The sequence below is a fragment of the Arachis hypogaea genome, chromosome 16, assembly GCF_003086295.3.
Source record: "Arachis hypogaea cultivar Tifrunner chromosome 16, arahy.Tifrunner.gnm2.J5K5, whole genome shotgun sequence".
Classification (NCBI taxonomy): domain Eukaryota; kingdom Viridiplantae; phylum Streptophyta; class Magnoliopsida; order Fabales; family Fabaceae; genus Arachis; species Arachis hypogaea.
Genome location: NC_092051.1, coordinates 8,601,818 through 8,629,807, shown reverse-complemented (window position 1 = coordinate 8,629,807; position 27,990 = coordinate 8,601,818). Strand labels below are relative to the sequence as shown.

At 37.3% G+C, this 27,990-nt stretch overlaps 3 protein-coding genes across 3 annotated transcripts; 1 reads left to right on the top strand and 2 right to left on the bottom strand.

Moving 5' to 3' along the window:
* Positions 1-76: 76 nt before the first annotated feature.
* On the bottom strand, positions 77-3,097 carry LOC112755790 (U4/U6 small nuclear ribonucleoprotein PRP4-like protein). Its single transcript, XM_025804082.3, has 6 exons — positions 2,953-3,097; positions 1,886-2,849; positions 1,340-1,793; positions 1,062-1,259; positions 870-951; positions 77-381 (listed from the first exon to the last, which is right to left on the bottom strand). The coding sequence occupies exons 2-6, from the start codon at positions 2,815-2,817 to the stop codon at positions 290-292; spliced, it is 1,758 nt and encodes a 585-aa protein (XP_025659867.1). The 5' UTR covers positions 2,818-2,849; positions 2,953-3,097; the 3' UTR covers positions 77-289.
* A 3,262-nt stretch (positions 3,098-6,359) lies between these two features.
* LOC112756320 (uncharacterized) lies at positions 6,360-9,667 on the bottom strand. Its single transcript, XM_025804854.3, has 2 exons — positions 9,214-9,667; positions 6,360-7,595 (listed from the first exon to the last, which is right to left on the bottom strand). The coding sequence occupies exons 1-2, from the start codon at positions 9,305-9,307 to the stop codon at positions 6,793-6,795; spliced, it is 897 nt and encodes a 298-aa protein (XP_025660639.1). The 5' UTR covers positions 9,308-9,667; the 3' UTR covers positions 6,360-6,792.
* Positions 9,668-23,951: 14,284 nt separating this feature from the next.
* On the top strand, positions 23,952-25,765 carry LOC140179965 (uncharacterized). The gene is made up of 4 exons (XM_072220335.1): positions 23,952-24,360; positions 24,406-24,467; positions 24,939-25,524; positions 25,758-25,765. Exons 1-4 carry the CDS (start codon positions 23,952-23,954, stop codon positions 25,763-25,765), a joined length of 1,065 nt encoding a protein of 354 aa, XP_072076436.1.
* The last annotated feature ends 2,225 nt before the right edge of the window (positions 25,766-27,990 follow it).

Here is a 27,990-nt window from a genome sequence, read left to right as displayed (position 1 = left end):
AGGACACAGACAATATTATCTTGTGGTATGCATCAGAGTCATAATCTCTACTGATTCGAGCAACCAAGAAAACAAGGAAATCAAGAACGATTATGATATAAGTCTAGTCATTCAATTTGTCCATTAGGCAGGGAACTTTGTTACATGATACAACAAGAAAAATGATATCTTCAATTTATATATCTCACCAAAAAACCATCCTATAGAAGCAAGTTACAATTTTGTTTATAACGGCAGCGATAGTTGTGATTCTCATCACCAATACAGAGAGTGTATCCCATCTAATAGCCTAATCAACATCCATAGTTTGTTCACTACTCATATTGGTGGACCACAATTTTATGGTACGATCATGTGAGACAGTAGCAATATAACTGCCATCTGCAACCAACAAACAAGAAAAGACAGAGTCAGTGTAGGGGAAAATAAGATTCTCTGAGATGTATATTGACAAACGAAAAGGTTATGGTGTATCTTGTAAATTTCTATACAAGAATATCCGTATGCAAAATAAAAAGATAAAATGAGCATCATAGTTTCTACTTCCTAAGCCTGGGTGATCTTATAATCTTAAAATGAGCATTTTCAGGGTTCCATTGCATTTTCTGTCTTGGTTTGCATTCCCCAACAAAATTACAGAACTCATTGTAACATTTTTTTTCCGCTGCAAACTATTAGCTAAATTCAGTGGCACTTCAAAATGAGATCACTTTATTTGATTAATCATTTGGGATTCTATGGTCAACAGATAAGAGCAGTGAAACATGGTGCATGGATATACTCATAGAATAACAAATAAGCAACAAGAGTGTGAAAATCAGAGCCATATATTATGGATGCAATTATTCCTTTCTAAGTAGAAATCATACCACCAAGAACATCCACAGAAGTAACTTTTGCTTCATGCCCAGATAGCGTCTTCACAGGCTTGAAATCACGGGCTGACCACACCTGATGTCAAAATATGAAATATAAATAATTAGAACCAGAAGAAAATGGACTACTAAAAATATTGAAATTCTCTCTTCGACAGATCGTTGCTGTTTCACATGAGTGCATACCTTAGCTGTCATGTCATATGAGGCAGTTACCAAAAAGTAACCTTCCTGAGGCTCAAACTTAACTTGTGATATTAAGTTGGAGTGAGCAGGGATGGTGTACATGGATTTCTTCTTTCTCAAATCCCAAATGCGACAAGTGTTGTCTTCACCGCCTGTGGCTAAATGATATCCATTAGGTGAAAAGCTAATGCCAAGAACCTGAGAACAGAAACATAATCATAGTCAATCTTTTGCAATTCGAGAGCATTAAAAGACTGTATCATCTTATAATGTCTCACCGGCTTGACATGACCTTCAAGTGCAAGAATGCTTCGCCCAGTTCGGAGATCCCAAACACGAGCCAAAGCATCCAGTCCACAAGATGCAGCTAACGATCCATCTTGATGGAAAGCTAAACCATATACACTCCTACTGTGACCTTCTTGAAGAAGCAATTCCTCACCTGTTTCTATGTCCCATAATCTCCATGTCTTGTCAAAGCTAGCAGTGCCTAGGTACTTTCCTGATGGATGGAAAGCAATTCGTGCAAGACGGTCAATATGACCCTCGAATGTCTTCAGTAAAGATCCCTGGTCATTCCAATATTTTGCGGTCCGATCAGCAGATGCAGTCGCTAAATGGTTGTGCACAGGAGAATAAGCAACATCAGTCGCACGCTCTGTGTGTCCCTTTAAGGTACAAGATTTGATGACTTTAGGCATGCTCCACAACTTGGCAGCTCCGGTTAGAGAACTGAAAAACCAAAACATTATCAGTTATATAATTTCACAGGGCAATCATGGGAAATGGGGAGTAAAGTTACACAATTTGTAACAAAGACACACCAAGTAGCAAGCGACTTTCCATCTCGTGAGAAGGAGCAACCAGAAAGCGGTCGATCATCTCCGATTTCACTGAATTCAAGACTCAAATTAGCAGCCTGCTTTAATGCCCAATCCATCTCCGCATCCACATCTTCATCCGGATCATCTTTTCTTCTCCGGGCACGTTGAAGACGCAATGCTGCCCTAACCAAAGAATACTTAGCAATATCAATCCTAGCATCACGGAGAGACTTTGGCCCTTCGGTGTAAAAGGGATACTGTATCTCTTCCTCGTCCCCATCCTTCCCGGCAGTAGCCGCAGTCTCTTCATCCTCATGAGCCTTCATCAGCTTCTCCAGCTGGCCATCGGCATCCAGCTTCGCCATAATCATCCTCAACCTGTCCCTCCTCTCCATCTCCCTCTCACCAAACAAAGTTATGGGCTCACCAAGCCGGCGAAGGCGAGCACGCACAGCCATGTCATTGGTCGGAACAGCCAAAGCGGCGGCACGCCTCTTCATCATGAGCTCCTGCATTGCTTTCTCCTGCCTCTCCCTCACCAGCCTACTCTCCTCCGATATCTCATACTCCCCGGCACCCTGGTTAACCCTCCCACCGGCATCATCGTTGTCCGAATCAGAATCTTCCGAACCAACCTCGCCATTTTGCGCCACAGGTGGTCTAATAGGCGGCGGGCGAGGAGGGAGCGGCGCCAATGGACGCACCACAGGAGGGGCCGGAATTGGGGCTATGGGAGGCACAATAGAAGGGGGAGGAATGGTGGGAATTGGAGCCATAGGTGGCACAGGCGCAGAAAGAGGAATAACGGGTGGTGGAATAATGGGTTGAATTGGGTGTGGTGGAGTTGCAGCATTGACGGAAACATCAGAGGAAGGTCCTATGGCGGATTCAGAAGCAGTATTTGATGGAACATTTTCTTCATCCACTTCCATGATAAATAATTAACTCACAAAAACACAAAACCCTGAAAAATTCATCACTTTAAGCTATTATTAATTCTTGCAGCAGTAACTATTTATACACAATCTAGCTATCAGAAATTGAGAGAGAAAGCGAGAGAGAAGCACCTGCAAGCGAGCGTGGGAGCTGCGACTGCGAGAGAGGTGGTGAGAGTGCCGGCGATGGTGCCCTTTCTTTCTGGCTGCCAGATTCTCTACTACTTCTGGATGTTAAACCCAAAATCTTTTGTATTTTTTATCGTAAACTATGGACAAATTCAAAAAAAATGCAATTTTTTTATATTTTTATTTTTTTTAAAAAATTTTTAATTTATTAATATTTAAGTTATCTATGTATTATCTCTCAAAATATTATGATTTCACAAGTTATAATATATGATATTAGTTATTGTTATATATAGGAAAAATATTACTTATTTTCGTATTGTTTGAATTAGAAGAATTTGTAGAAAAATAAAATGTTGGAGAAGAAAATGGATAAAAAAAATCAATTTTTCATTGTTTGGATCAACAAAAAAATTCAATGAAAAACAAAAAAAGTGTATGCAGAACTCATGTAAATTTTCAAAGTTACGAAAAACGGGGAAAGTGCAAACATGGATAAAAGTATCGAGTTATCCTTTAAATTATAATTTATATATAATATATAAAAATATTAATGTAATTTTACTCCATTATAACTTTCTCTTTTCTTACTTTTTCTTCTATCTTCTTTTATTTTCTTTGCATTCATTTTTTCTTCATCTAAACAACACAAAAAATATATTTTTCTTTTCATTTTTCTTTCCTCTCATTTCTTTCTTTTCATTTTCGTTCCTCTTATTTTCCATCTTATATCCAAACAATAGTTTAGTATTTATCCATTTATCTCCTATTAATATTGTTATAACAAGAATACATGTGACTTTATGAAAAGGGATATATCATATATCCTAGATTTTGATTATTTAAGAATTTACCAAGTGGTTGAAATAGCTCCACGTCACGTCACGAGCCAACGAATGCTATCAATAGGGATGATCACAAAAACAGCAGAAACATGTATTTGCAGGAATTGCTCGTGATTTAGGGTTAGATGGAGACCTGTGAAATTCTCACGATCTGCTACGTGAAAATGGATGGGGACTAGGGGGTGACAAACGGGATGAAACCCGTCGAGTCAGCCTGCGTAATCCGCCAAAAAGGATGGGGTGGACTGAAAATTTGAGACCGCCAAATTTTAAAATGGATTTTGGCGGGTTTCGGTGGGGCGAGGCGGGGAAGGCTTCTCTGCCGAGCCAAGCGTTTTTTTTTTGTCAGAGCCATTTTTTTTATAAATTTCAATAATGTTATTGATCTACAAGAGGATAAAAATGATAATTGAAGATATTCTAAATTATATTTTGGATTATGTTTTATGTTTGATTGATTATAAATTTGAAGATGTTTAATTATATATTTTGGACAATATTTGTTTTGCTTTGGACAATGTTAGTTTTATTATTTTATTTTAAAAAATTTGATTTATAATTATGTTTATTATATATTTATAATTATAAAGACTTTAATGTTTGTAAATTTAGAAATTATGATATTTTTATATCTTTAGAAATTATAAATTTATTGAAATGGTTGTGAAATTATATATATTGTTTAATATTTATTGGTTTATAAAAAATAAAAAAAGAGAGAGAGAGAGATTTGGCGGGTTTGGTCCGTCAACCCGACAGCCTACCGTTAGGCGGGGCGGAGGAAGAATTCAGTACCGTCGCACTAGGCAGGGCGGGGCGGTCCAATCCGCCAGATGGCACGCTTTTGGCGGGGTAGGGCAGGCTTCCCCATTTGCCACCCCTAATGGGAACACGGACATAAGTGCCTGCCCCATGAAACCTATTAAATATACGCGAATATAAAATTACTAATTTATCCTAATTTAAATATGTAAATAGTATAAATTGATACTTTTTAGTATAAAACCAATAATAAAAGTCATTAATTAAGTTAATTACATAATTAAAAAATTATGAATAATTTTTTAAATAATTAAAAAATAAGATCATTATTTTTACATATTACAAAGTTTATGGAAAAAATTTTGAATAATAAATCAGTTCTTAATAAATTATACATTAATTCTGTAAAAAAATAATAATTAATACATTAGATATTATTATTTACGTACTAATATAATATATATTATCGATTATTAAGTTTATAATTAATTTTTAACCCAATTTTTGGTAACTAAAATTTAAATGATTGAAATTATTAAATACTGAATATTTCGTATTTAACCAATTTTATTTTTGTTATTGAAATTAAAAAAGGATGAGTTGTTAATCAATTCTAAATTTAAATTTAGATTTGAGTAAGAAAATAAAAATATTTTAAATTTTATCTCACTAACTATAATTAATTTTAAGATAAGAAATTATTTGTACATCATATATATTGTAGGATAGTATAGTTATTTACTATTTTTTAACGGTAAATATTGTCAAATAAAATAGTATAAGAAATTAGAAGAAAATGTATTTACCAGTTCAAGAAATATTAATTTATTTTTTAATAGAATAAATTATATATTGAATAACAAAAGTTATTATTGGTTTCTCTTCACACTTATTAATACTTAACGATGGTATTTCGGTACATCATCTTACCAAGAAATATTAATCCATCTAATAACTTTTGTAATGACATAAATTTATAAATTAAAAAATTTAAAAATCATTTCATAAAATGTGAAGTTTCAACAACTAATAATGTTGATCATATTGTTTTGACTTCAAAAATGAATACGATACCAACAAATAAAATTGTCCCAAGTAAATTTTAACAAAGACAAAAGTCTATAAATATTTTTATTAATGAGAAATTAACCTATTTTAAATACAAATATAATTTTTTTTCTACGGATTTCCTAACTCGGCAAGTCGAGAACTAATCCACCACATATTAATGTTCTATTTATTAAGGGTCAGCTGTTAACTAATAGATTGTTATACAGACAAAGCGAGATTCGAACTCCAAATATTTGTTTAAACGGATAAATGAGATGACTATTCAACCAATCCAAATTGATTAAAACAAATACTAATTATTTTTAATAATAATTACTATATATAATTTTTATTTAATTTTTTAATAAATTTTTTTTATATAATTTTATGTATCATCCCGTGCAGGACACAGAAACATACACTAGTTTATATATAAAAAATGAGATATTGGGTTTTGTTGCATTAACATTCGGTGCATAATATAATTGAATGAAAATTGAAAATTATAATTAAATTTGTAAAAAGAATATATGTTATATATAATACTTTTATTTTATTAATGATTCATTTTGAGATGTTTATAACTTGGCCCGACCAGAAACATAAATGAAGAAAAAGATTAATATAAAAATATTTCTAGACCTTCAACTTCAAGAAAATTTAAGTAATGCTTCTCTAGTCATTAAATAATCTTTTGCCACAATGATAATAAAGCTTTCTTCAACTGAGTAGGATCAGTCACATGAATCAAAGGATGAAAATTAACATTCTTTATTCAAGTTCATTTCTGAGTGTCAATATTGATCACACAGAACAAACTATGAGCAGCAGAGACAAACAAATAGAGGGGCCATAATATACCATCAAGATCACAAGAATGAACATATTATAGCTCCACTTTTATCTATATACATAAACCTCTAAATAGGGTAAGGGATAAACCTATAACTACAACCATGGATCCAACATAAAAGCTATCTAATAAATTGTATTGAAAGTTTGAAACAAATGCTGTCTCATCCTTCCTCTCATATCAAATCTACTTTTACCATAAAAACCTGTTGTTTTATTATTATATGTATTTTACAATGTTTTCTAGAGAACAAAACTTATGAATCTCCAAGCTACCTTCACAAAACTAGCAGTTTCATTAATATGCCTTTGAATCTTTGATCCTTAGCTTCTCTTATGTCTTCACTTGCCATGCAGTAGCAGTAGGTACCTTATCCACATGAGCAAAACTTCCTCTTCTTCTTCCTCTGTTGTTTCCTCTTCCTCTATTCATAGGATTACCGTGATGATGTCCATTAGTTTTAGACCATGACATGTTCTCTCTCCTTCTATTGGACCCATCCCATGCACCCCAATTCGTGTTCCCGCCGGTTCTTCCTTTTCCCATGTTGTGGAAGTCCATGTCGTACGACTGCTCGTGGTTCCAACCCCAAGCATCATTCCCAGAATATTGCCATTCATATTCTTTCGCGGGTTCAGCTGGAGGAAAATAATTCTGTTCCCAAGAGTCTGCTCCCTTGTTCTCTTGCAGGTCATAGCCCCAACCTTGGGCCACAACAGTGGAAAGTGGATCAGAAGGCTTTTCTTCTACGTCGACATCCCATCCAGTAGGGCAAATAGGCAGATCCTGGACTTGAGATTGGTTACCACTGCTAACTTCGTCTCGAGCATCATCCTCGAACCTGGCTTTCTCCAAGTCCAGAAGAAGTTCAGGGTCCACGCTTGAGTTCCAATCGACATTGTCAACATACATGTTGGGATCGGGCAAAGATATGTCACAAGGGAGGCCTTTGATCTCAGCCCAAAACCTACTTTTCGCATTGTCAAATGCCTCTTTGCCAGCAGAGTCGTCCCAGTTTACCACATTGCTATGTAGATCCATATACTTTTTGCATTCTATTAGTTTTCCCCACGGCACTGAACCAACCGTAGTGCAAAACTTCTTTTCCCAGGCTGGCACCGTTGAATGCCAATTATCTGAGAAATAAGAAAGGACGAGGCAATTAGCTTGTAAGGACATATTGCTGTCAATCACAATAAAAGAAAAATGAAAAAATGTCTTACAGTCCAAACAACTTTGAAAACAAAGGAAATAATGTGAAGATTCAGGAGCAAGGGCAATGCCTTGGAAGAACAAATGGATACAAATCACATTCACAAGAGATCAACATGAAAGATGAATATGAATACATAGCATACCCTAAATGCATCAGAAGCAATAACGGTGGTCCACTAAAAATTGATTCAGTTATAACACTAGCATCTTTCAAAGTATTTTCCATTGTATCAGTTTGCATCGCTCATACAAGATGCCCTCTCAAAATCAATCATTCTATAAGCAGAGATACTTCAAACAGATGTGTAAAAAGAACGGAAAACTTGCAACACTTGAAGCAGAAACTAAGAAATGATTAAGTAAATGCTTAAGTACTTCCAAGATATACCAAGGCTGCATTACTTCATATGATTGTTTGATTCAACAAAAAACCATTCCAATTAGCAAGACCTACCAAGCTTCGGTACAAAAGCCAACCAACAACATTTTTTATAGAATACAAGTATAATAGATGAACCATTAAGTATCAATCACTGAATGGGGCAGGGATTCATCTCAAAAAGGTGCCTCCAAAAGATTTGATTAGTAGATACCTAGACAGCTTCTGTTCGGAAAACGACAGACTATGTTTCAAAGGTAGATCAAACAGGAAATTTAGTAATTCCTGCAATACTGCAACAACCTAAATTTTGCCAAAAAGGCAAAAACAAGAGTCTTTGTGTTCAAAACACCAAAGAAGTCAAAATTTCTATTTGAAAAAAAGATACCCTAAAAACAAAAACATAGTTTAGTATAAGCTTCGCCAATTAAATGAGTTAGGGTTTTGTTTTCAAATTGTCACTGAAAGATTCAATTCATAGGTATCCACTTGGAATTGCGCAAGCACACACAGTCTGAGTTTCACCACATCCTGAATTCGCGGAACCTCGTCTTCAAAAGGAAGCTTAACAAATCTATAAGCCTGTCGGTTTCAACAATTCAATGACATGAAATTGCAACCTAGCAACCTACAAATCAATCACATTCATAAACTCATCCCGCCCAAAATACTCGAGTCACTCAGGTAGCTTAAAGCCTTTAATAACCAAGATCCTGGGCCTTATAGCACAGACAAAAAATGGCAGGGTTACACTATGGAACACACCATCTAAACCACAACTCAAACACATGGTGGACAAACAAACTCAACCATATATGTAATTGAAGTCAGTTCCAAGAAACCTATAACCATCACAAATCAATCAATCATTCAAGAACAGGCATTTATAGTTAACAAGGGAATCCTATTCTCTGAAAACCAAAAGCCAAATTGAAGACTTTTCATCAAAGGTCGGTGATGTAATCATGTTGTGGTTCACAATTCTATCACCTCAGCCACTTCTTGAAGCCAATCTAATAGATAATCCATGCAACAACTAAAGAATTAAAAAATTAAATATATAACAACAAGAATAATGAAGAAAGATCCCTTCAAGAAATCAAGACAATAATAATAATGATGATCAAAATTTTAAAAAAATAAAAATCAGTAATACTAACCGAAGGATGGCTTTCTTTTGGAGTTAAAATTTGAGGATCGCCAGCGACCCACTTGATGATGAGTCTCACCATGCTGTTTTCTCCAATTAGCCATGCCAAGGACCGAAATTGAGAAAGACCCAGGGAAGAATAACAAATAAATTTTCAATCTTGGGGCAAAAGGGTAGAAGAAGATGATGATTATGACAACACAGGAATCGTGGAAAATCCTAATGAGGTGTGTGTCAAGAAAGAAGAAAACGGTGCGTGTAGAGAGAGAGAGAGAGAGAAGAAATAACTAGAAGAGAATGAAATTGTAAATGGAAAAGAAGGCGTGAACATGAACAACACAATACAACACAAAAGAGAGACCCCACAGAAAAGAAACGCTACTACGAGGTTTCTTGTAACTCTTTCTTGTGTTGTGTTGTTTTGTTTTGTTTGAAGCACAGTGCGTGTTTAATTGCACCCCAAGCTTCTTATTTATAGCACCTGCTTTTCCCTTTTTACTTAACTCACTTTTATTGTCGTTAATGTAAAAACATTACTCCTATGCCTCTCAAAGTCCCAAAGTCAAATTTAGCGGTTTTATTTTCCCTGCTTTTCATAAGGGAATTAGAGGGGGTGTACGGCCAATCCGATCCGTTTAGCCCGAAGAAGTATAGGGTGCCGATAAAATATGTGTACAATGTGTACAATAAGGTTTAGAAATGCTCGATTTAATAGGCAGATATTTATTATTTTTAGTATCCGGATGGTTATTCTGGATAATATGGGTATATTGTGTTTGAGAAGTTAATAGTATTTTATCCTGGATATTTATTTTTTAACTTATATTGGGCCAAATAAATAATTCATTGTACACATTGTATAAGTACTCTATTAACACCCTAACAAGATTCGTTTAACCCAGATCATAATAGACTAAATATTAATGAATTGAACCGAACTAATTCATAATATATGTGAGCTGTTATGAGAGAAATTTGTGTTCGCACTCCGCTTATTTGCAGTTTTTATAAACCAACTTAAATTACAATTTTTTTTTGCATTGTTATTATCAAATTTATGAATTATAACTAAAAAAAATTAGCAAAAAAATAGGCTATAGAAGAAGATACGAATCTTTTACAGCAATCAATTAATATTTATATTAATTTTAGATATAACTGAAGACTTAAAAAATAAATACTGAAGTGAAAAAAGATTTAAATGAGTTATTAGTTTTTACTTTTTAGCCTGTATAAATATATTAGTTTTTACTTTTGAGCTCGAGAACCTTCATGTTTCCTCTACAAATCTCTGTGCTGCTTTCTCTCCATCTACTCTTCACTTGTGGCACCGTCGTCTTGCCCATAGCTCCTTAGGCAAATTACGTCCTCTTATATCTACGGGTGTTTTAGGTCAAGTTCAAAATGAGTCTTTAGATTGCATTTCTTGTCGCACTGCAAAACAACCTGCCTTATCCTTTAATAATAATTCCTCTATTGCATGCTCTCCTTTTGATCTTATTCATTCTGATGTTTGGGGACCCGCTCCCACCGCTTCTATGAGAGGGGCTCGATATTTTGTCCTCTTTATTGATGATTATTCCCGTTTTACTTTGATCTATTTGATGACTAATCGTTGTGAGTTGCCTCAGATTTATATTAACTTTGCCACTATGGTTCGAACTCAGTTTTTAAAGGTCATTAAAATTTTCAGACGTGATAATGCTATGGAATATCGTGACTCCAAACTTTTAAATTTTCTCGCTGAACAGGGTACTTTGTCCGAGTTTTCTTGTCCTGGTACCTCTCAACAAAATGGCAGAGCTGAGCGTAAACACCGTCATATTCTTGACTCTGTCTGTGCGATGCTTATTTCCTGTTCCTGTCCTGAGCGTGCTTGGGGTGAAGCTGTCCTCACTGCTGTTCATGCTATCAATAGACTCCCTTCTTCTGTTCTTGGTAACACTACTCCCTTTGAGCGTCTTTATCGTACTTCTCCCGATTACAGTTCTCTCCGTGTTTTTGGTTGTGTCTGTTTTGTCCTTCTTCAGCCTCATGAACATAATAAGCTTGAACCTCGGGCTCGCATGTGTTGTTTTCTTGGGTATGCTTCTGAACATAAGGGTTATCGTTGTTGGGATCCTATCTCTCGCCGTATTCGTATATCTCGTCATGTTGTCTTTTGGGAGCATCACATGTTCTCTAGTTTTTCCTCCTTTGAGTCCATTCCTTCTACTCCATCACCGTTTTTTACTAACCCAAATGTTGATCTCTTTCCTAGTGATGATACTACAGGGTCTACCCCAAGTCCACCCCTCGAGGCTCCTGATTCTCCACCTTCTCCATCTCCCGATGATTCCAGTCCGGACGGCGATCCCGCTCCTAGCATCATGTCTCCTCCTCACACTCGTTCTTCTAGGGTAAGGAATCCCCCTCCTCATCTTCTTGATTATCATTGCTTTTCTACTATTCTTCATCAACATGAACCTAAGTCATACAGAGAAGCCTCCACAAATCCAAATTGGCAACAAACAATGCAGGAAGAAATACAGGCACTTGAAAAAGTACACACTTGGAATTTGGTTGATCCTCCTTCTGATCAGGAAGTTGTGGGCAGTAGATGGGTATACAAGATCAAGACTCGCTCTGATGGCTCTATTGACCATTATAAGGCACGGTTGGTTGCTCAAGGTTGTACGCAAGAGTATGGTATTGATTATGAAGAGACTTTTGCTCCTGTTGCTCGCCTTACGTCTATTAGAGCTCTCCTTGCCATTGCTGCGGTTAAAAGATGGTCTCTCAGTCAGATGGATGTGAAGAATGCATTCCTTAATGGGGATTTGAAACAGAGAGTCTATATGAAACCACCTCCAGGATATCTTTGTCCTTCCAGTAAGGTTTGTCTCCTTCGCAAGGCACTTTATGGACTCAAGCAAGCTCCTCGTGAATGGTTTGACAAGTTCAGCACTACCATATGCAGTCTTGGTTTTATTTCTAGTCCTCATGAGAATGCGCTTTTCATTCGTAAAAGCGACCATGGAGTTGTTCTTCTACTTTTGTATGTCGATGACATGATCATTACTGGAGATGATGTTGATGGTATCTCTGATCTCAAGACCTCACTTCACCGTACCTTTGAGATGAAGGATCTTGGTTCTCTCAGCTACTTTCTTGGTCTCGAGGTCATCTCCACAGATGATGGCATTTATCTCTCTCAGGCTAAGTATGCTTCAGATCTCCTTGCTCGCGCTGGGATTACAGATAGTCGCACTGAGTCTACTCCTCTTGAGCCTAATGTTCGATTTACCCCTATGGATGGCACTGTTTTGGATAATCCGACACTTTATCGCCAGTTAGTTGGCGGTCTCGTCTACTTGACTGTCACCCGACCAGACATTGCCTATCCAGTTCATGTCCTCAGCCAGTTCTTGTCTGCTCCTCGTACTACTCACTATGCGGCAGTTCTTCGCATTCTTCGGTATGTCAAAGGCACTCTTTTTCATGGCCTTTATTTTTCTGCCCATTCCTCTTTGATCCTTCAGGCATACTCTGATGCTGATTGGGCTGGTGATCCCACTGATCGTCGTTCTACTACTGGTTATTGTTTGTTTCTTGGCGACGATCTCATCTCTTGGCGTGCTAAGAAGCAAACGTTCACTGCTCGCTCAAGCACAGAAGCTGAGTACCGTGCCCTTGCTGACACCACTGCTGAGGTTATCTCGATTCGTTGGCTTCTCGAAGATCTGGGTGCTCCTCAGTCGTCCCCTACTGATGTTTTTTGTGATAACTGCAGTGCTATTCAGATTGCCCATAATGATGTGTTTCATGAACGCACCAAACACATTGAGATTGATTGTCATTTTGTTCGGCAACGAATCCTTATTGATGCTGTTCGTCTCATTGCTGTTGGGACACTGGATCAGACTGCTGATATCTTCACGAAAGCTCATCACCCGACTCGCTTTCGGATTTTGTTATCCAAACTCAAGTTGGTATCCTTAGCTCCCACTTGAGTTTGAGGGGAGATGTTAGAGAATCATTAGAATCAATTTAGATTAATTAGCATCGTCTATATTTATATAGCATATCTGTACATTAATTGTAGGATTCTATGTCTTTATTACTTTGATTCATTTAGCACCTATAAATATCCCTTGTATATTGTACTTCATACACACTCAATTATACACTTTTCATATTATTCTTTCAATCTCTTGTTTCTATCAATATTTTTGTTAATATTATATATATTTAAAGCAGATAAACTACAGGTTCAACCTATTTAGGCATTTAGTCCATGAATTAAATAGTACAAATTAAAAATTTTTTAAAATTAATTTTAATATGTTATAAAAATTATTTTTGTTTAAAAGTATTATTTTAAAAAAATTTTTTTTTGTATAAATTATACTTTTAAAATGTGGTTAAGCAAATATTTTTTTAAAAAATATTTTTAATCTTTTCCTTTGAATAAGTGTCATACGAAAATGGTAAATAAAATGTTAGTGTGAATTAAATTAACTAATTTAGTAAAATATATAAATTATTTAATAATTTATTATTATTATTTTTATATAAATATATTTTTATATGAGTAGTTATCTTTTCATATATGTTAATACAATATAGTTATACTTATGCCAATTATAGTCGATACTGTTTTGACAGAAATATTTTTGCCATAATTAACAATACTCTTTTTGTTAAGTTAATTAAAAAAATCTAAATACATAATTAACTAATAAAAGCCGTACTTTTATAGTTTTATATATACGTAAAGAGTATTTAATATATGAATAATTATGAATATTTTTATTTTTATTTATATAGATCCTTACTCTATACGAAAGTTTTAGTGGTCAGAAAGTAAACTTATCTAAATCAGCTGTGTTTTTTAGCAACAATATTCCAGAGAAAATGAGAACTGTCTTAGCTAATAGACTCAACATTAGATACATAGGAGCATAGGACAAGTATTTAGGACTCCCTTCAACGGTTAATCGGTCGAAGAAGCAGACATTTGGGACTATTAAAGAAAAAGTGAGAAAAAAGATTTAGGGGTGGAAATGATACTTACTATCTACGTCAGGTAGACATGTACTAATTAAGGCAGTCAGGGAGGCCATTTCTATTTACACACTCTCTTGCTTCAGGCTTCCAGATACTTTACTTTGCGAGATTCACAGTATTCTCACCCAATTTTGGTGGGGGCAAAAAGAAACAGAAAGAAAGATGGCGTGGATTAGTTGGGACACCATGTCTAGACCAAAGAAGGAGGGCGGCCTTGGCTTTAAAGGTCTGCGAGCTTAGAATCTAGCGCTACTTGCTAAACAATACTGGAAACTAGCTACGCATCCTCAATCATTAATGTCCAAAATTTTTAAAGGCAAGTACTACCGTTACAACAATATCATGAGAGCAGAGACAAAAACTCTACCTTCTTGGGGATGGAGAAGCCTTTTGGAGGGCCGCAAAGTTCTAGAAAAAAGCATATGCTGGAAGGTGGGCAACGGAAACAGCATTCGCGTTTTCCAGGATCCGTGGGTAGCTACATCCCAACCTTTCCTTGTCCCACATAGCTCAGTCATCAGCAATCAGATTATGGAAGTAGCATGGGTGAATGAGCTAATCATGCCTAGCAAACAATGGAACCTGGAATTAATCAACAATAATATTTTCTCTTCAGACATGGCTAATCGTATTTCGCTAATAAAAATTGAGGAAGGTGATGATCATTTATTTTGGGCCAGAACCAAAAGCGAAAAATATGAAGTCAGCTCAGGTTACCAAATTGCCTACCTGTTCTATCACTCTCCAATTGATTACAGCCCCGAATTGATGCAGCACAAAGACACATGGTTGGAGCTCTGGAAAATGCCTCTACTCCCAAAAATCAAATTTTTTCTCTGGTGATGTTTGCACGAGAAGCTCCCGATTTTGGAGAACCTCCACCGCCACATCTACACAATATCCCCTCTCTGTAGGCGCTGCAATCTCAGCCCAGAAACCATTAGTCACTATTTATTCTTCTGCCAAAAATCGAAGGAGGCTTGGGATAGAAGTTTATTACCTGGGTTGGTTTGTGGAGATGGGTCCTTCTCCTTCTAGCGAACGTGGTCGGAAAGTGTAGGCAAGCTCAAGAGGCGGAGAAACAACAATCGTGACTTTCAGATGCTGGCGATTATGTGTTAGCAAATCTGGAAATCAAGAAACCGGCTCATCGTTGAAAATGATATTGAAGGAATAGAACAAATCCTTACTTTAGCTAGCAACCTTCTTCAAGACATGCAAGGTCACATACCTTAATTTTCTACTGGAGTGTTTCATCTTCTTTTCCAAAGCTTTTGCGTTTTTGCTCGTTAAAGAGCTTTTGGGAGATCCCCAATTCTTGTATTGCTGTCCTAGTAATGGACAATGCCTATTTTATCCAATTGAATAAAATAATTTATCTTTGAAAAAAAAACTAACTTTTTTATTAAGTATTAGTTTTTTAATATTTCTAATTTTTTTAAAGTAATTTAATTTTATAATTTTGTAAACATAATAAATAGAGTAATTTTTTATTTTGTAAAAAATTAAATGAAAAACACAAATCAAACATGCATAATACATATTAGCAAATTTAAAAATAAATAATATTGTATATATGATAAATAGTGTTTAACAATAATAATTCTCTAATGAAAAAACTTCGGGGTGCCTTGTTACTAGGATTTTTTGAGTGCTCTGCTAGGGTTTCTGAGAAATCTTAATTGTGAAATTTTCACCACGTGTGATCAATTGAATGGCAGCAATCGCTGCTCTCAGACTGGACAACAGCCATGCACCAGGATTTGAGGAGGATTAGATAGTGCAATTTATTGATGAAGACATAAAAGAAGGTATCGAGAGATGTTCAAGGAGCTTAGTTAGGAGACTTCTTGCTGACAGAGGTTTCAATGCAGGGACTTTAGAAGCTGCTTTATTTGCAATATAGAGGCAACCAGAGGGATTCAAGGTAATTGATCACGGAGAAAACTTTTATCAATTTTTCTTTGATAGTGAAATTGATCTTCTAAGAATTGAGAAAGGCGCTCCGTGGCTATTCAAGAACTACATTCTTAATTTAAAGAGGTGGAACGATGAGACTGCAATTAGAAAGGAAGAATTTACCCATGTTCCCGTATGGCTGCAACTATAGGGGGCTTCTCGAACAATGTAAAACAAGCAGTTTGGGAAGAAGAATAGGAGAATCATTGGGGGAAGTTATAGATTCAGACCTGTTTAAAATGAAAGGACGGGAGGAAAAGGTGCTCAAAATCCAAATTATGATGGACATTACCAAACCGCTGCGTCAATCACTTAAAATTGTGGGCAGTAATAGAAAAGTGATAGAACTCAAACTCAAATATGAGCGCATTGGTAACTTTTTGTCATTATTGTGGTCATATAGGACATGAAATTCGAGCTTGTAATTTGCATTTAGAGGATTCGGCGGCAGGCAATGTCAGGGAAGAACAATGGAAACCGTGGCTAAGGGCTGAACAAACTGGTTGGAGAATTGCAAGCATGAAAGAGAATAAAAATCCTAACAATGTTGAGAGGGAAGAGAATAGGAGGCAGTAGCAGAAAAATACTATGCCAGTCAGCTTAATCAGAAGTTTTGCGAGTCTTTCGGTCCAAGACAATAATTCTCAAACCAGGGGGGCTGACGTGAAAGGAAAGAAGGAAAATCTGAGGTATGGAGGAGAGGAGGTAGGTGAGGAAGTGGATGATAGTGGAGGTACTATAGGAAAAGGAAGGAAAGATGGTGGAGAAGAACATGTCCTTCAATTTTCTATTGGAAGTTCAGCGGAGGTGATCAGCAAAAAAGAAGGCAAAAGGCAAAGCTTGAAGTAGTTGGCAAGGAAGGGGTTTAAATCAAAATCAGTCTCAGGAGTAAAAAGAGTTTCGGAGGATTCAGGAAACCTAAGTAACAACAAGAAATTTTGCCAAGAAGATAACACATCAACTGTAAGGGGAGAGGGTGCCACCCAAAAAGAGGCACCCAAGGAGATATGAACCAAACCCCTGATAGTTCACAACATCCAAGGGATTATTAAATCCCATTTTTCCGAGGTAATGTTCCTTTGCGAAACTAAGAATAATGCCTCGTTAGTGGAGGGTGTGATGAAGAAAGTTGGTTTTCAGTTTTGGAAAACAGTAGATTCTAATGGCCTCTCGGGTGGACTGGTGGTAGCATGGAAAGCAGGGGTGGAGGTGCAGATTTTACGTCAAGAGAGCTTCTTTATTCAATTCTCTTATAAGAGTCAACAAGGTGGACAACAATAGGAGGCTATAGGAGTATACTTCAGCACGGAAGAGCGAAGAAGGGAGGAACAATTTCGTCAACTGATGCAGTCATGGAAAACAGCAGGGACAATATTGCGGTTCTTGGTGATTATAATGCCATACTAGCTAGCCATGAAAAGGAAGGAGGTAGACCTAAATCGAATACATCTATCCAAACTTTTAATGATTTTATTAATGAGGGTAGACTATTGGATCTAGGCTATGAGGGGGAGAAGTTCACTTGGTGTAATAGACAATTTGGCAGTAACTTGATTAGAGAAAGACTTGACAGAGTGTTGGTGTCTAAAGATTGGAGAGAAGAATTTTCCAATGCTTATGTCTCTCATTTGAATGATATTGGGTCTGATCATAGGCCTTTGCTCCTTAGCACAGAGAGACTTGAAAGAAGAGCAAAGAGGAGATTCCGGTTTCAGGAAAGGTGGTGCAAAAAATCTGAAGTGGTGAATTTGATAAAGAGCTGTTGGAAACATACAATTATAGGGTCTCCTATGTTTAGACTAGCTGGGAAACTCAAGTTATGCAGACACAAGTTGGTGGTGTGGCAGCAACATTCTAATTCCAATTCCCAAAGCAAAATCTCTGAGTTAAAGGGACGATTAGAAAACGAGAAAGAAAAAGCTGACCAAGCCAATCCAGTGACAATCCAGTGTTTGGAGGCAGAAGATGAATTAGAAATGGAAGAGAGATACTGGAAAGAGAATTCAAGAGTTCAATGGCTTAACTGGGAGGACCGCAACACTAAATTCTTTCATTCTAAGTTCAAGACAAGGAATCGTAAGAATAAGATCCATATGTTAGAGGATGAAGAAGGGCATATAGCAACGGATACAGAGGAAATAGCTTCTATTGCTCAGAATTACTTCACAAAACTATTCTCATCCAGTAAACCGAGGGACCCCACAGAAGAAATTCGTGATATTTCACCTAAGATCAATGCTACCACCAACCGTATGTTAACCAGGCCAATCACAGAACAAGAGGTTAAAGTTGCTGCTTTTTCTATAAACCCATTCTCAGCCCCTGGTGATGATGGTTTCACGGCCAAGTTTTTTCACTTTTTCTGGAAAACAATTAAGGAGGATGTGGTACAAGCGGTCAAGAGCTTCTTTGCTAAAGGTAAACTTTTAAAAGCTTTTAATCATACAAATATCTGTCTTATTCCAAAGATTGAAAATGCTACCTCTATGACACATATTAGGCTCATAAGTCTTAGTAGTGTTTTCTACAAAATTATTTTTAAAATTTTGGTGCACAGACTTCAGTTGGTTATGAACAGAGTTATTAGTGATTCCTAAAGTGCTTTTATCAAGGGTCGTTTGATCAGTGATAACGTTTTGATAGCACATGAATTTATGCACTTTCAAAAGAATAAGATATTTGGTCAGTATGATTTGGCTTTGAAACTGGATATGAGCAAAGTGTATGACAGGGTTGAATGGTCTTTTCTTTGGGAGATAATGAGAAAATTTGGATTTTGCAACAAATGGATTAACTAGATCAAGGAATGTGTGATGACGGTTTCTTACTCTTTTACTGTGGATGGACAACCTCGTGGTTTTTTCAAACCATGTAGGGGATTGCGACAAGGCGACCCCCTCTTCCCATATCTATTCCTTTTTTGTGCAGAGGGACTATCCCATCAGCTCCACAGAGGAGAACAGAGACATGAATTTTTTGGATTGAGACTAAGTCACAGCTGCCCAAGACTCAGTCATCTATTTTTTGCAGATGATTCTATCCTTTTCTGCCGAGCCTCTGAGAAATATTGTCACAGTCTTATCAGAATACTGAAGACATATGAGGAAGTGAGTGGCCAAGTGGTGAACCTGAATAAATCATCTGTGTTCTTTAGTCGGAATACCCCGGGACCTACTCGAGATCACCTAGCTAATATCCTTCGAGTGCCTCATGTGGGGAACCAGAACAAGTATCTGGGACTCCCAGCGGTGATTCAGAGGTCAAAAAGAGCTACTTTTAACTATATCAAAGACAAGATAAACCAGAAACTCTAGCTATGGAAAAGGTCTCTCTTGTCTTCTTCTGGCAGGGAAATCCTAATTAAAGCTGTCGCAACGGCGATTTCGATTTACACCTTAAGCTGTTTCAAGCTACCAGACACTCTACTAGAAGAGATTTAAAAAGCTATTATGCAGTTTTGGTGGAGACAAAAAGGTAATGAACGGAGGATACATTGGGTGGGATAGAAGATAACGTGTAGACTGAAATCACAAGGTGGACTCAATTTTAAAGACATGAAAGCTTTTAACCTTGCAATGCTTGCAAAGCAAGTATGGAGGCTTTTAACAAGACCTCATTCGTTAATCTACAAGGTCCTAAAAAGCAAATACTTTAGATTTTCCACATTTTTGAGTGCTGAGACAGGAACAAACCCCCCTTGGGGATGGCATAGCATCATAGAAAGCATAAAGGTGTTGGAAAAAGGAATTCTCTGGAGAGTTGAAAATGGCAGATCAATCAGAATTAAAGAAGATTCTTGGGTCATGAACTTTGTGGCTATTACTCCTAATCCTACCCCAACCTCATATCATGCTCCAAAATGGGTGTCTGAACTAATTCAATAAAATGACCAGTGGAATCAACAAAAAATAACAAAGACATTAAGCCCAGCAGTAGCAACAGCTATTTTACAAATAAATATCTAGGGAGGAGAAGATAAGGTTACCTGGATGATGAACCGAACTGGTGCATACTCGGTTGCATCTGGGTACAGCATTGCTTTCCAATTCAATCTTCCGCCGCTTGAGTTTCTTCCGGAACAATGCCACTCAAAACCCCTTTGTTCTAGCATCTGGAATTTGAAAAGTCAACCAAAAATTCGAAGCTTTATTTGGAAATTACTACACGATGCCTTACCGGTAAAGCTCAAAGTTAGTGCCAGAATTGAAACAGTGAACTCGACCTGTCCTAGGTGTGGTTCGGCGGAAGAGTCAGTCCACCATTGTCTGTGGTTCTGCACTGATTCGTTGGAAGCTTGGCACTTAGTAGATTTTCCCGTCCTAAACCCAGATGAACACCTTTGGCGATGTTGAAAAGAAGTTACAAAAAAAATGGAAGCTTTCAGTGACAAATCAGATCGAATAGAGCTAGCGGCTAACCTTCTATGGCAGTTTTAGAAGGCCAGAAATAACTTCATCTTCGATGAGTACAAAAAACCTCCATCCCTTTGTGTTGAAGAAGCTCGTACTATGCAACAAGAACAAATGGGAATGAACTGAATTTACTAATTCTTCATACTTCTTTAATGTAATAAACTTTTAATTAAATTCGGTTGGTGGAACTTTTCTTTATTTATCCCAGTGCATGTAAGTCCTTAATGGATTTTTTCTTAGTAATGAAATCATTATCTTAGATTAAAAAAAATGAAAAAACTTCTCACTTATGCCGTATGGAGATTTATTATTGTTAACGCTATTTATCATACGATATCTTCCACATTTAAATTTGCTTCATTGTGGCTATTTTCAAATTGTCATGCTACGTATTTTATATATATTCATCCAATATAATATTGCAGATGATATCATATTATCATGAGACAATAATATAATAAGAATGTAAGATACAAGGGTTTAATAGGTTCGTGCATAGCTCGGATTTGTTATCATAATTATTTTTATTTTGAATTATGATATAGGATAGATTGTTGTATGAGGATTTTAAAAAATAAAATAAAATTATTTAAAAATAGATATACTAAGATAATTTTTTATATACTTTAGTATAAATAATATTTTTTTGTGAACTTTCTATTATTTTTCTTCATAATCGATAGATAATTCTTTTATAGGCATAAAGTTAATTCAATTGTCTAATAATAATAATAATAATAATAATAATAATAATAATAATTGATCCGTTACTAAAATTGATCTAATTTAAACAGCTCGGAATTAAACGTCCGCAAATCCCTCTAACCAAACCACTACAAATTCCAACTATCAAAGTACTAACAGAAGACTTCGTCAAAATAGCAACAGAGATACGAATAACAAACTTGATACGAATAACAAACCTCACAACAACTCAATATATATATGAGTAAGCTACTAAGCTAGAGGTACACAATGTTTTATTCTGAATTACTTCACACTCTTACTTACTTAAGCGTTGGAGTCTCTTTGCAGGTGCCCAACGCCGCCTCCTCGGCAAGTAGACGACGCTCTATCCTTCCGCTCCAAGGAAAGCCGGTCTGAGCTCCAGCAGGACGAGCTATACCTCGGAGTGTCTAGATTCACACAGGAATATTTGGCGCCCATCGTGGGGCCCCGACTTTTTCTAACCCCACAACCCTTTATTCTATACATTTTCTACTCTTTTTTGCAGGCCACAGCATATGGCGGACGAGCACAGCCATGCTCCTTCAAATATTAACCAGGCTGAACTCCTGGCAATCAATGAGGCCCTTAGGGCCGAAAACCAGAGAATGGCCGAACTCTTACGCCAGAGGCAGCACGACCATAGCAAAGGAGGAGAACACAAGAACGCTGATGACAAAGACAACAACGATGAGCACACATCGGAGACAAAACACACTATACCTAATCCCCCGAAAACAACCACCAAAAGAACCAATCCCTTCACAAAGGAAGTCATGAACTTCGAAATGCCCAAAAACTTCACCCTACCAACGACTTTAAAACCCTACCAAGGAATAGGAGGCCTAAATGTCCACGTCACTAAATTCCACACTATGATGTTCATGAACAAAGAATCCGACCAACTTTTTTGCTGCACCTTCCCAACCTTTCTGGACGGAGCCGCCCTAATTTCATTCTCCAACCTCCTTGAAGGTTCCATCTCCAATTTTGATGAGCTGGCCGAGCAGTTCGTCAACTATTTTTCCGCATCCAAAATATACGTCCACAATTCCGACTACCTGAGCGCTATCAAACAAGGGCCAAATGAAAGCCTGAAAGACTATATGACCAGGTTTGCAGAAGCAACTAATGAAATACCTAACCTAAACCCTAAAGTCCACCTTCACGCTCTAAAGAGCGGCCTTCGCCTAGGGAAATTTCAAGAGACCATAGTCATAGCAAAACCAAAGACTCCGGCTAAATTTCGAGAAAAAGCAACAACCCATATCGAAATTGAGGAATTCTGAGCATTGCGAAGAGTTACCTCGAATAGAGAGGACGAAAGACGAAACAAGCATTCGAGCAATAAAACAGACCAGAGGTCATTCAGATTGACACCCAAATTCGACAGCTACACTCCCCTTAATACAAAAAGGGAAATGTTATAAAAGACATCCTGCACTCGAAACTCATCAAACCCCAAGCAGGGCCGGTACATACTAAGACCAGCGATATGTAGACAAATTCAAATACTGCGCCTTCCATTAGAAGTATGGACATACCACGGATGACTGTGTAATAGCGAAGGATGTCCTCGAAAAGCTAGCCCGCCAAGGACTATTGGACAAATATATCGATAGCCGCAGACGAAAGTGGAACATAGAAGACCTCGGCCAGCAATCTAAAACAATTGACAATTCACGAGATAAAGGGAAAAAGGTAGACAATGATATCAATCCACCTCGCAGAATAATAAATTGTATTTCCGGTGGTTTTGCAGGTGGCAGATGCACAAACTCAGCAAGAAAAAGGTCGTACCGAACCATGATGACTATGACAGAGTCAACCTTATCCCAACCCATCAACAAGGACAAACCAGAGATCTCGTTCATCCCTAAAGACTATAAGGCAACCGACCGCAACCTGGACGACCCCGTAGTCATCACAGCACAGGTCGAAGAGCCGCTAGTAAAGAAGATCCTGATGGATCCAGGGAGTAATGCAGACGTGTTATTCTATTCAACGTTCCAAAAGATTAAACTAAGCGATAAGACCCTCCAACCATCATTCGGAGAACTGGCAGGTTTCTCAGGTGAGCGAGTCTCCATCCGAGGCTACATCTGGTTGCAAACCACTTTTGGAGATTATCCTGACAGTAAAACCATAGAGATACAATATCTCGTTGTCGATTGCAAAAGTCCTTATAATATCATTCTAGGCAGAGCTTCCTTAAATGCATCCAATGCTATTGTTTCTACTATGTATTTGTGTACTTAAGTTTCTCTCACAGGATAACAAAGTTGTAACCATCCACGGAGACCAGAAGGAAGCCAGGCAGTGCTATAACGCCAGCTTGAAGAACGAACAATCAAGACAACCCGAACAGCAGTATGTCCAGGCAGTATATAATTAAGAACAATTACCTCTCCTGGCCGACCTGGATCCTAGAACTAACTATCAAAAATGACCGATGCCAACAGACGACCTTACTAAGATTTAGTTAACGACCGAGGAAGGAAAATATACATACCTTGGCAATGCACTACAAAATGAAAAACGGGATCAATTAGCCGAGCTATTAAGGCACAACGTCGACCTATTCGCATGGACCCCAGCAGATATGCTAGGGATAGACCCCAACGTCATCTGTCACAAGCTAGCTATCAACCCATCAATCCGACCTATAGCTCAGAAGAAAAGATACCTCGATACAGACAAGAGGGCAGCCTCCCTGGAGGAAATCCAAAAACTCCTCAATGCTGGCTTCATCAAAGAGCTCAGATACTCCACTCGGTTAGCCAACGTGGTAATGGTAAAAAAGAACAACGATAAGTGGAGGATGTGTGTGGACTATACAGACCTTAGCAAGGCCTGTCCAAAGGACGCATACCCCCTCCCGTGCATTGATAAACTGGTTGACAATTCTTCTGGCTTTCAATGTTTAAGTTTCATGGATGCTTATTCTGGCTATAACCAAATACTAATGCATTCGGGTGACCAAGATAAAACTGTTTTTATCACTGACAATGGTAATTTCTGCTATAAGGTTATGCCGTTTGGACTCAAAAATGCAGGTACTACTTATCAAAGACTTATGGACAAAATTTTTACAAACCAAATTGGCTGGAACATAGAAGTCTGTCGATGACATGGTGGCAAAATCAACACATGCAGCAGACCACATCAATGATTTAAAGAAAATATTCCAACAACTTCGAACGTACAATATGAAGCTAAATCCAGAAAAGTCCGCGTTTAGAATTCAGAGTGGAAAATTTCTCGGCTTTATGCTGACCTGCCGAGGTATTGAAGCAAACCCCGAAAAATGCTAGGCAATCCTTAACATGAGGAGCCCAAAGACGGTCAAAGAATTTCAACAATTAACTGGCCGACTTACAGCATTGCCAAGGTTTTTACCTTTCATAGCTCACCGATCACATCATTTTTTCAAGACTCTACGAAAACAACAAAGGTTCAAATGGACCAAAGAGTGCGAAGAAGCCTTCGCCAAGCTCAAAACTATACTATCAGAGCCACCAATCCTTCAAACCCCAGAGGTTGGCAAACCACTTTATCTCTATTTATCTGTTACTAATCATGCTGTCAGTTCTGTCTTAGTAACAGAAATAGGAAAGCAACAACACCCGATATACTTCGTCAGCAAATCCCTTCAGAATGCCGAGGTCCGATACCCGAAGCTAGAAAAACTGGCACTGGCTCTTGTAACAACGGCCAGACACTGTGGCATTACTTCCAAAGCCACACCATTGTGGTCAGAACCGAGCAACCCCTAAGGCAAATTTTGAGGAAACCCGAACTGACAGGAAAATTAATCAAATGGTCAATCGAGCTGTCAGAATACGACATCCAATACCAGTCCCGAAGAGCCATTAAATCTAAAGCACTAGCTGACTTCATCGCAGAACTCACCTTAGAAGAACCAAGCCCTACAAATAACAAATGGACACTATACATTGATGGAGCCTCAAATAGTAAGGGCTCTGGAGCAGGAATACTACTTGAAGACGAACAAGGAACAGCTTTAGAACAATCCCTACAATTTACCTTCCACGCAAGCAATAACCAAGCAGAGTACGAAGCGCTCATAGCAGGACTGCGACTGGCCCACACCATGGGCATAACACAGCTAAACGTCAAATGCGATTCCCTATCTGTGGTACAACAAGTAACAGGTAACTTCCAGATAAAGGATCCATTATTAGAAAAATACAACACCATCGTCAATAACCTTGTCAATAGTTTTCAAAAATTCAATATATCCCACATACCTCGGGAACAAAATGATAGAGCAGATATCCTTTCAAAATTAGCAACAACAAGAAGTCAAACTACGACACTTATATTATCTCAACTAACGCTTGATGAACCTAGTGTTATGCTAACAACAATTTCAAGTATCTTGCAGGAAGATGACTGGCGATCACCTTTCATAAGTTACTTGCAAATAGGTAGCATACCCAACAACATTCAAAATAAAAGAAAATTTAAAAGAAGAGCAAGTTTCTACACAATACTCGGAACCGAACTATACAAAAGAGGTTTCACAAGACCTCTCCTAAAGTGTCTAAACACGGCAGAGGCCGAACTGGCAATGGACGAAGTTCACGAAGGCGTCTGTGGAACACACATAGGAGGACGAAGCTTAGCTGCCAAAATCCTCAGAGCATGTTATTATTGGCCAACGTTACAACAAGACTGCATGAATAAAGTTAAACATTGTGATCACTGCCAACGTCACGCACCAATCATCCACAACCTAGCCGAGCAGCTACATTCGCCCGAGGTATGCTGGCCATTCAACAAGTGGGGGCTAGACATCCTCGGACCTTTCCCACCCGCTCCAGACCAAGTTAAATTTTTAATTGTCGCCATTGATTACTTTACAAAATGGATAGAGGCAACACCATTGGCAAAAATAACTTCCGAAAAATGATTTATTTTGTATGGAAAAATATACTCTGCTGATTCGATATTCCTCAATCCATTATTACTGATAACGGTAGACAATTTAGCCGAAGCTGCCAATAAGATGATTTTACAAAATTTCAAAATAGTTCAACAATGCTCCTCTGTCGAACATCCACAAACTAACGGTTTAACCGAAGCTGCCAATAAGATCATTTTACAGGGCCTTAAAAAGAAACTCAAAGACTCAAAAGGAGAATGGACCGGGCTTATCCCTGAAGTACTATAGAGCTACAACACAATAGAATAATCATCAACAAAAGAAACCCCCTTTATGTTGGTATATGATGCGTGAACATCTTTCCTATCTTTTTCTAGTGAATTTGCATCTAACTTGTTGAGTTTAATAAAGAATTAATTCTCTTTTAACCAATATGGATGCTACTTTGAGTCTTTTGCAATTTTGTTTATTTTAGGTAGCATTCGGCTGGATTTGATGGAGTTTCTGCAGCACAAGAATCAAAGGAGATGGCAGCGAGGAGCGACGCGTGCGCATGACTGACGCGTACGCATGATTTGAAGATTTTCTCAGCGACGCATGCGGGTGACCGATGCGTTCGCGTGACTCGCGAAAAAGACCATCGACACATACGCGTGGTGACATGCGCCACGTGCAGAAAACGCAGAAAAACGCTGGGGGCGATTTTTGGGCTGTTTTGACCCAGTTTCCAGCCCAGAAAACATAGATTAGAAGCTGTAGAATGGACAAAACAAGTGGTCCCCACCCATCAACTGAAGACTTGTTAATTAATTCAAATTTAAATTCAAATATTATTTTTAGGAAAAGAGATTATTTTAGTTTTAGATAATAGATTTTAAATTATTAGGATTAGATATAAAAGGGATTCCAACAGGGTGATTCCAAAAAAACAACAATATACCATTCCAGACTACCAAAATACATTTTATCAGAATCCTATTTTTCTCTGAACCATGAGCCACTAATCCTCCATTGTTAAGGTTAAGAGCTCTGTCTATTTGTATGAATTGATTTTATTGCTTTTTCTATTTTAATTCATGTATGAATTTATAATTTAAGAATTATTTTCGCTCTTTATCTTATGAATTTGGGTGGAACGGAAGTATGACCCTCTTTCTATTTGAGTTCTTCTATAACTTGGAAAATCTCTTTACTTGAACAACATCTTGAAAACATATTCTCCTAAATTTTAATTATCTGGATTTAATGGGATACATGACATATAATCCATCAATCCTCGTGGGATCGACCCTCACTCACCTGAGGTATTACTTGGTACGATCCGGTGCACTTGCCAGTTAGTTAGTGGGTTACAAACACCGCACCAAGTTTTTGGTACCGTTGCCGTGGATTGACTGTGATTAACAACTATTAGTTGCTTGATTGCTTTGATTAGGCGTTTTGATTTTAATTAGTTATTATTAATTTTTATTTTTTATTTTTGTTTATTTTCATTCCCGTAAATTTTTTTTTCTTTTCTTTGTTCTTTCGTTAGCACCCCTCCCCTGTTTCGTTTTCTTTATTTTTTCTTTTATTATTTAATAAATATAAAATAAAAAAATTATATATATATATATTTACATTAGTACTAATAAATTTTGTTTTTACTTTCTGAAATTAAGTTTGGTGTTACCTAGTTAAATTTATTTTAATTTCTCTATTTAATTTTCTCTTTAAATCTTAGAATTTTTTT

Bases quoted from the DNA above. Each gene is read 5' to 3' on its own strand.
- LOC112755790 (XM_025804082.3), bottom strand. From the start codon at position 2,817: ATGGAAGTGGATGAAGAAAATGTTCCATCAAATACTGCTTCTGAATCC. The intron at 1,794-1,885 runs GTGTGTCTTTGT...TTGGTTTTTCAG, and splicing joins GGAAAGTCGCTTGCTACTTG to TTCTCTAACCGGAGCTGCCA. The intron at 952-1,061 runs GTATGCACTCAT...TTTTGACATCAG, and splicing joins CATATGACATGACAGCTAAG to GTGTGGTCAGCCCGTGATTT.
- LOC112756320 (XM_025804854.3), bottom strand. From the start codon at position 9,307: ATGGCTAATTGGAGAAAACAGCATGGTGAGACTCATCATCAAGTGGGT. The intron at 7,596-9,213 runs GTTAGTATTACT...CTTATTTCTCAG, and splicing joins CAAAAGAAAGCCATCCTTCG to ATAATTGGCATTCAACGGTG.
- LOC140179965 (XM_072220335.1), top strand. From the start codon at position 23,952: ATGCTAGGGATAGACCCCAACGTCATCTGTCACAAGCTAGCTATCAAC. The intron at 24,361-24,405 runs GTAATTTCTGCT...TCAAAAATGCAG, and splicing joins TGTTTTTATCACTGACAATG to GTACTACTTATCAAAGACTT. The intron at 24,468-24,938 runs GTCTGTCGATGA...TCATGCTGTCAG, and splicing joins AAATTGGCTGGAACATAGAA to TTCTGTCTTAGTAACAGAAA.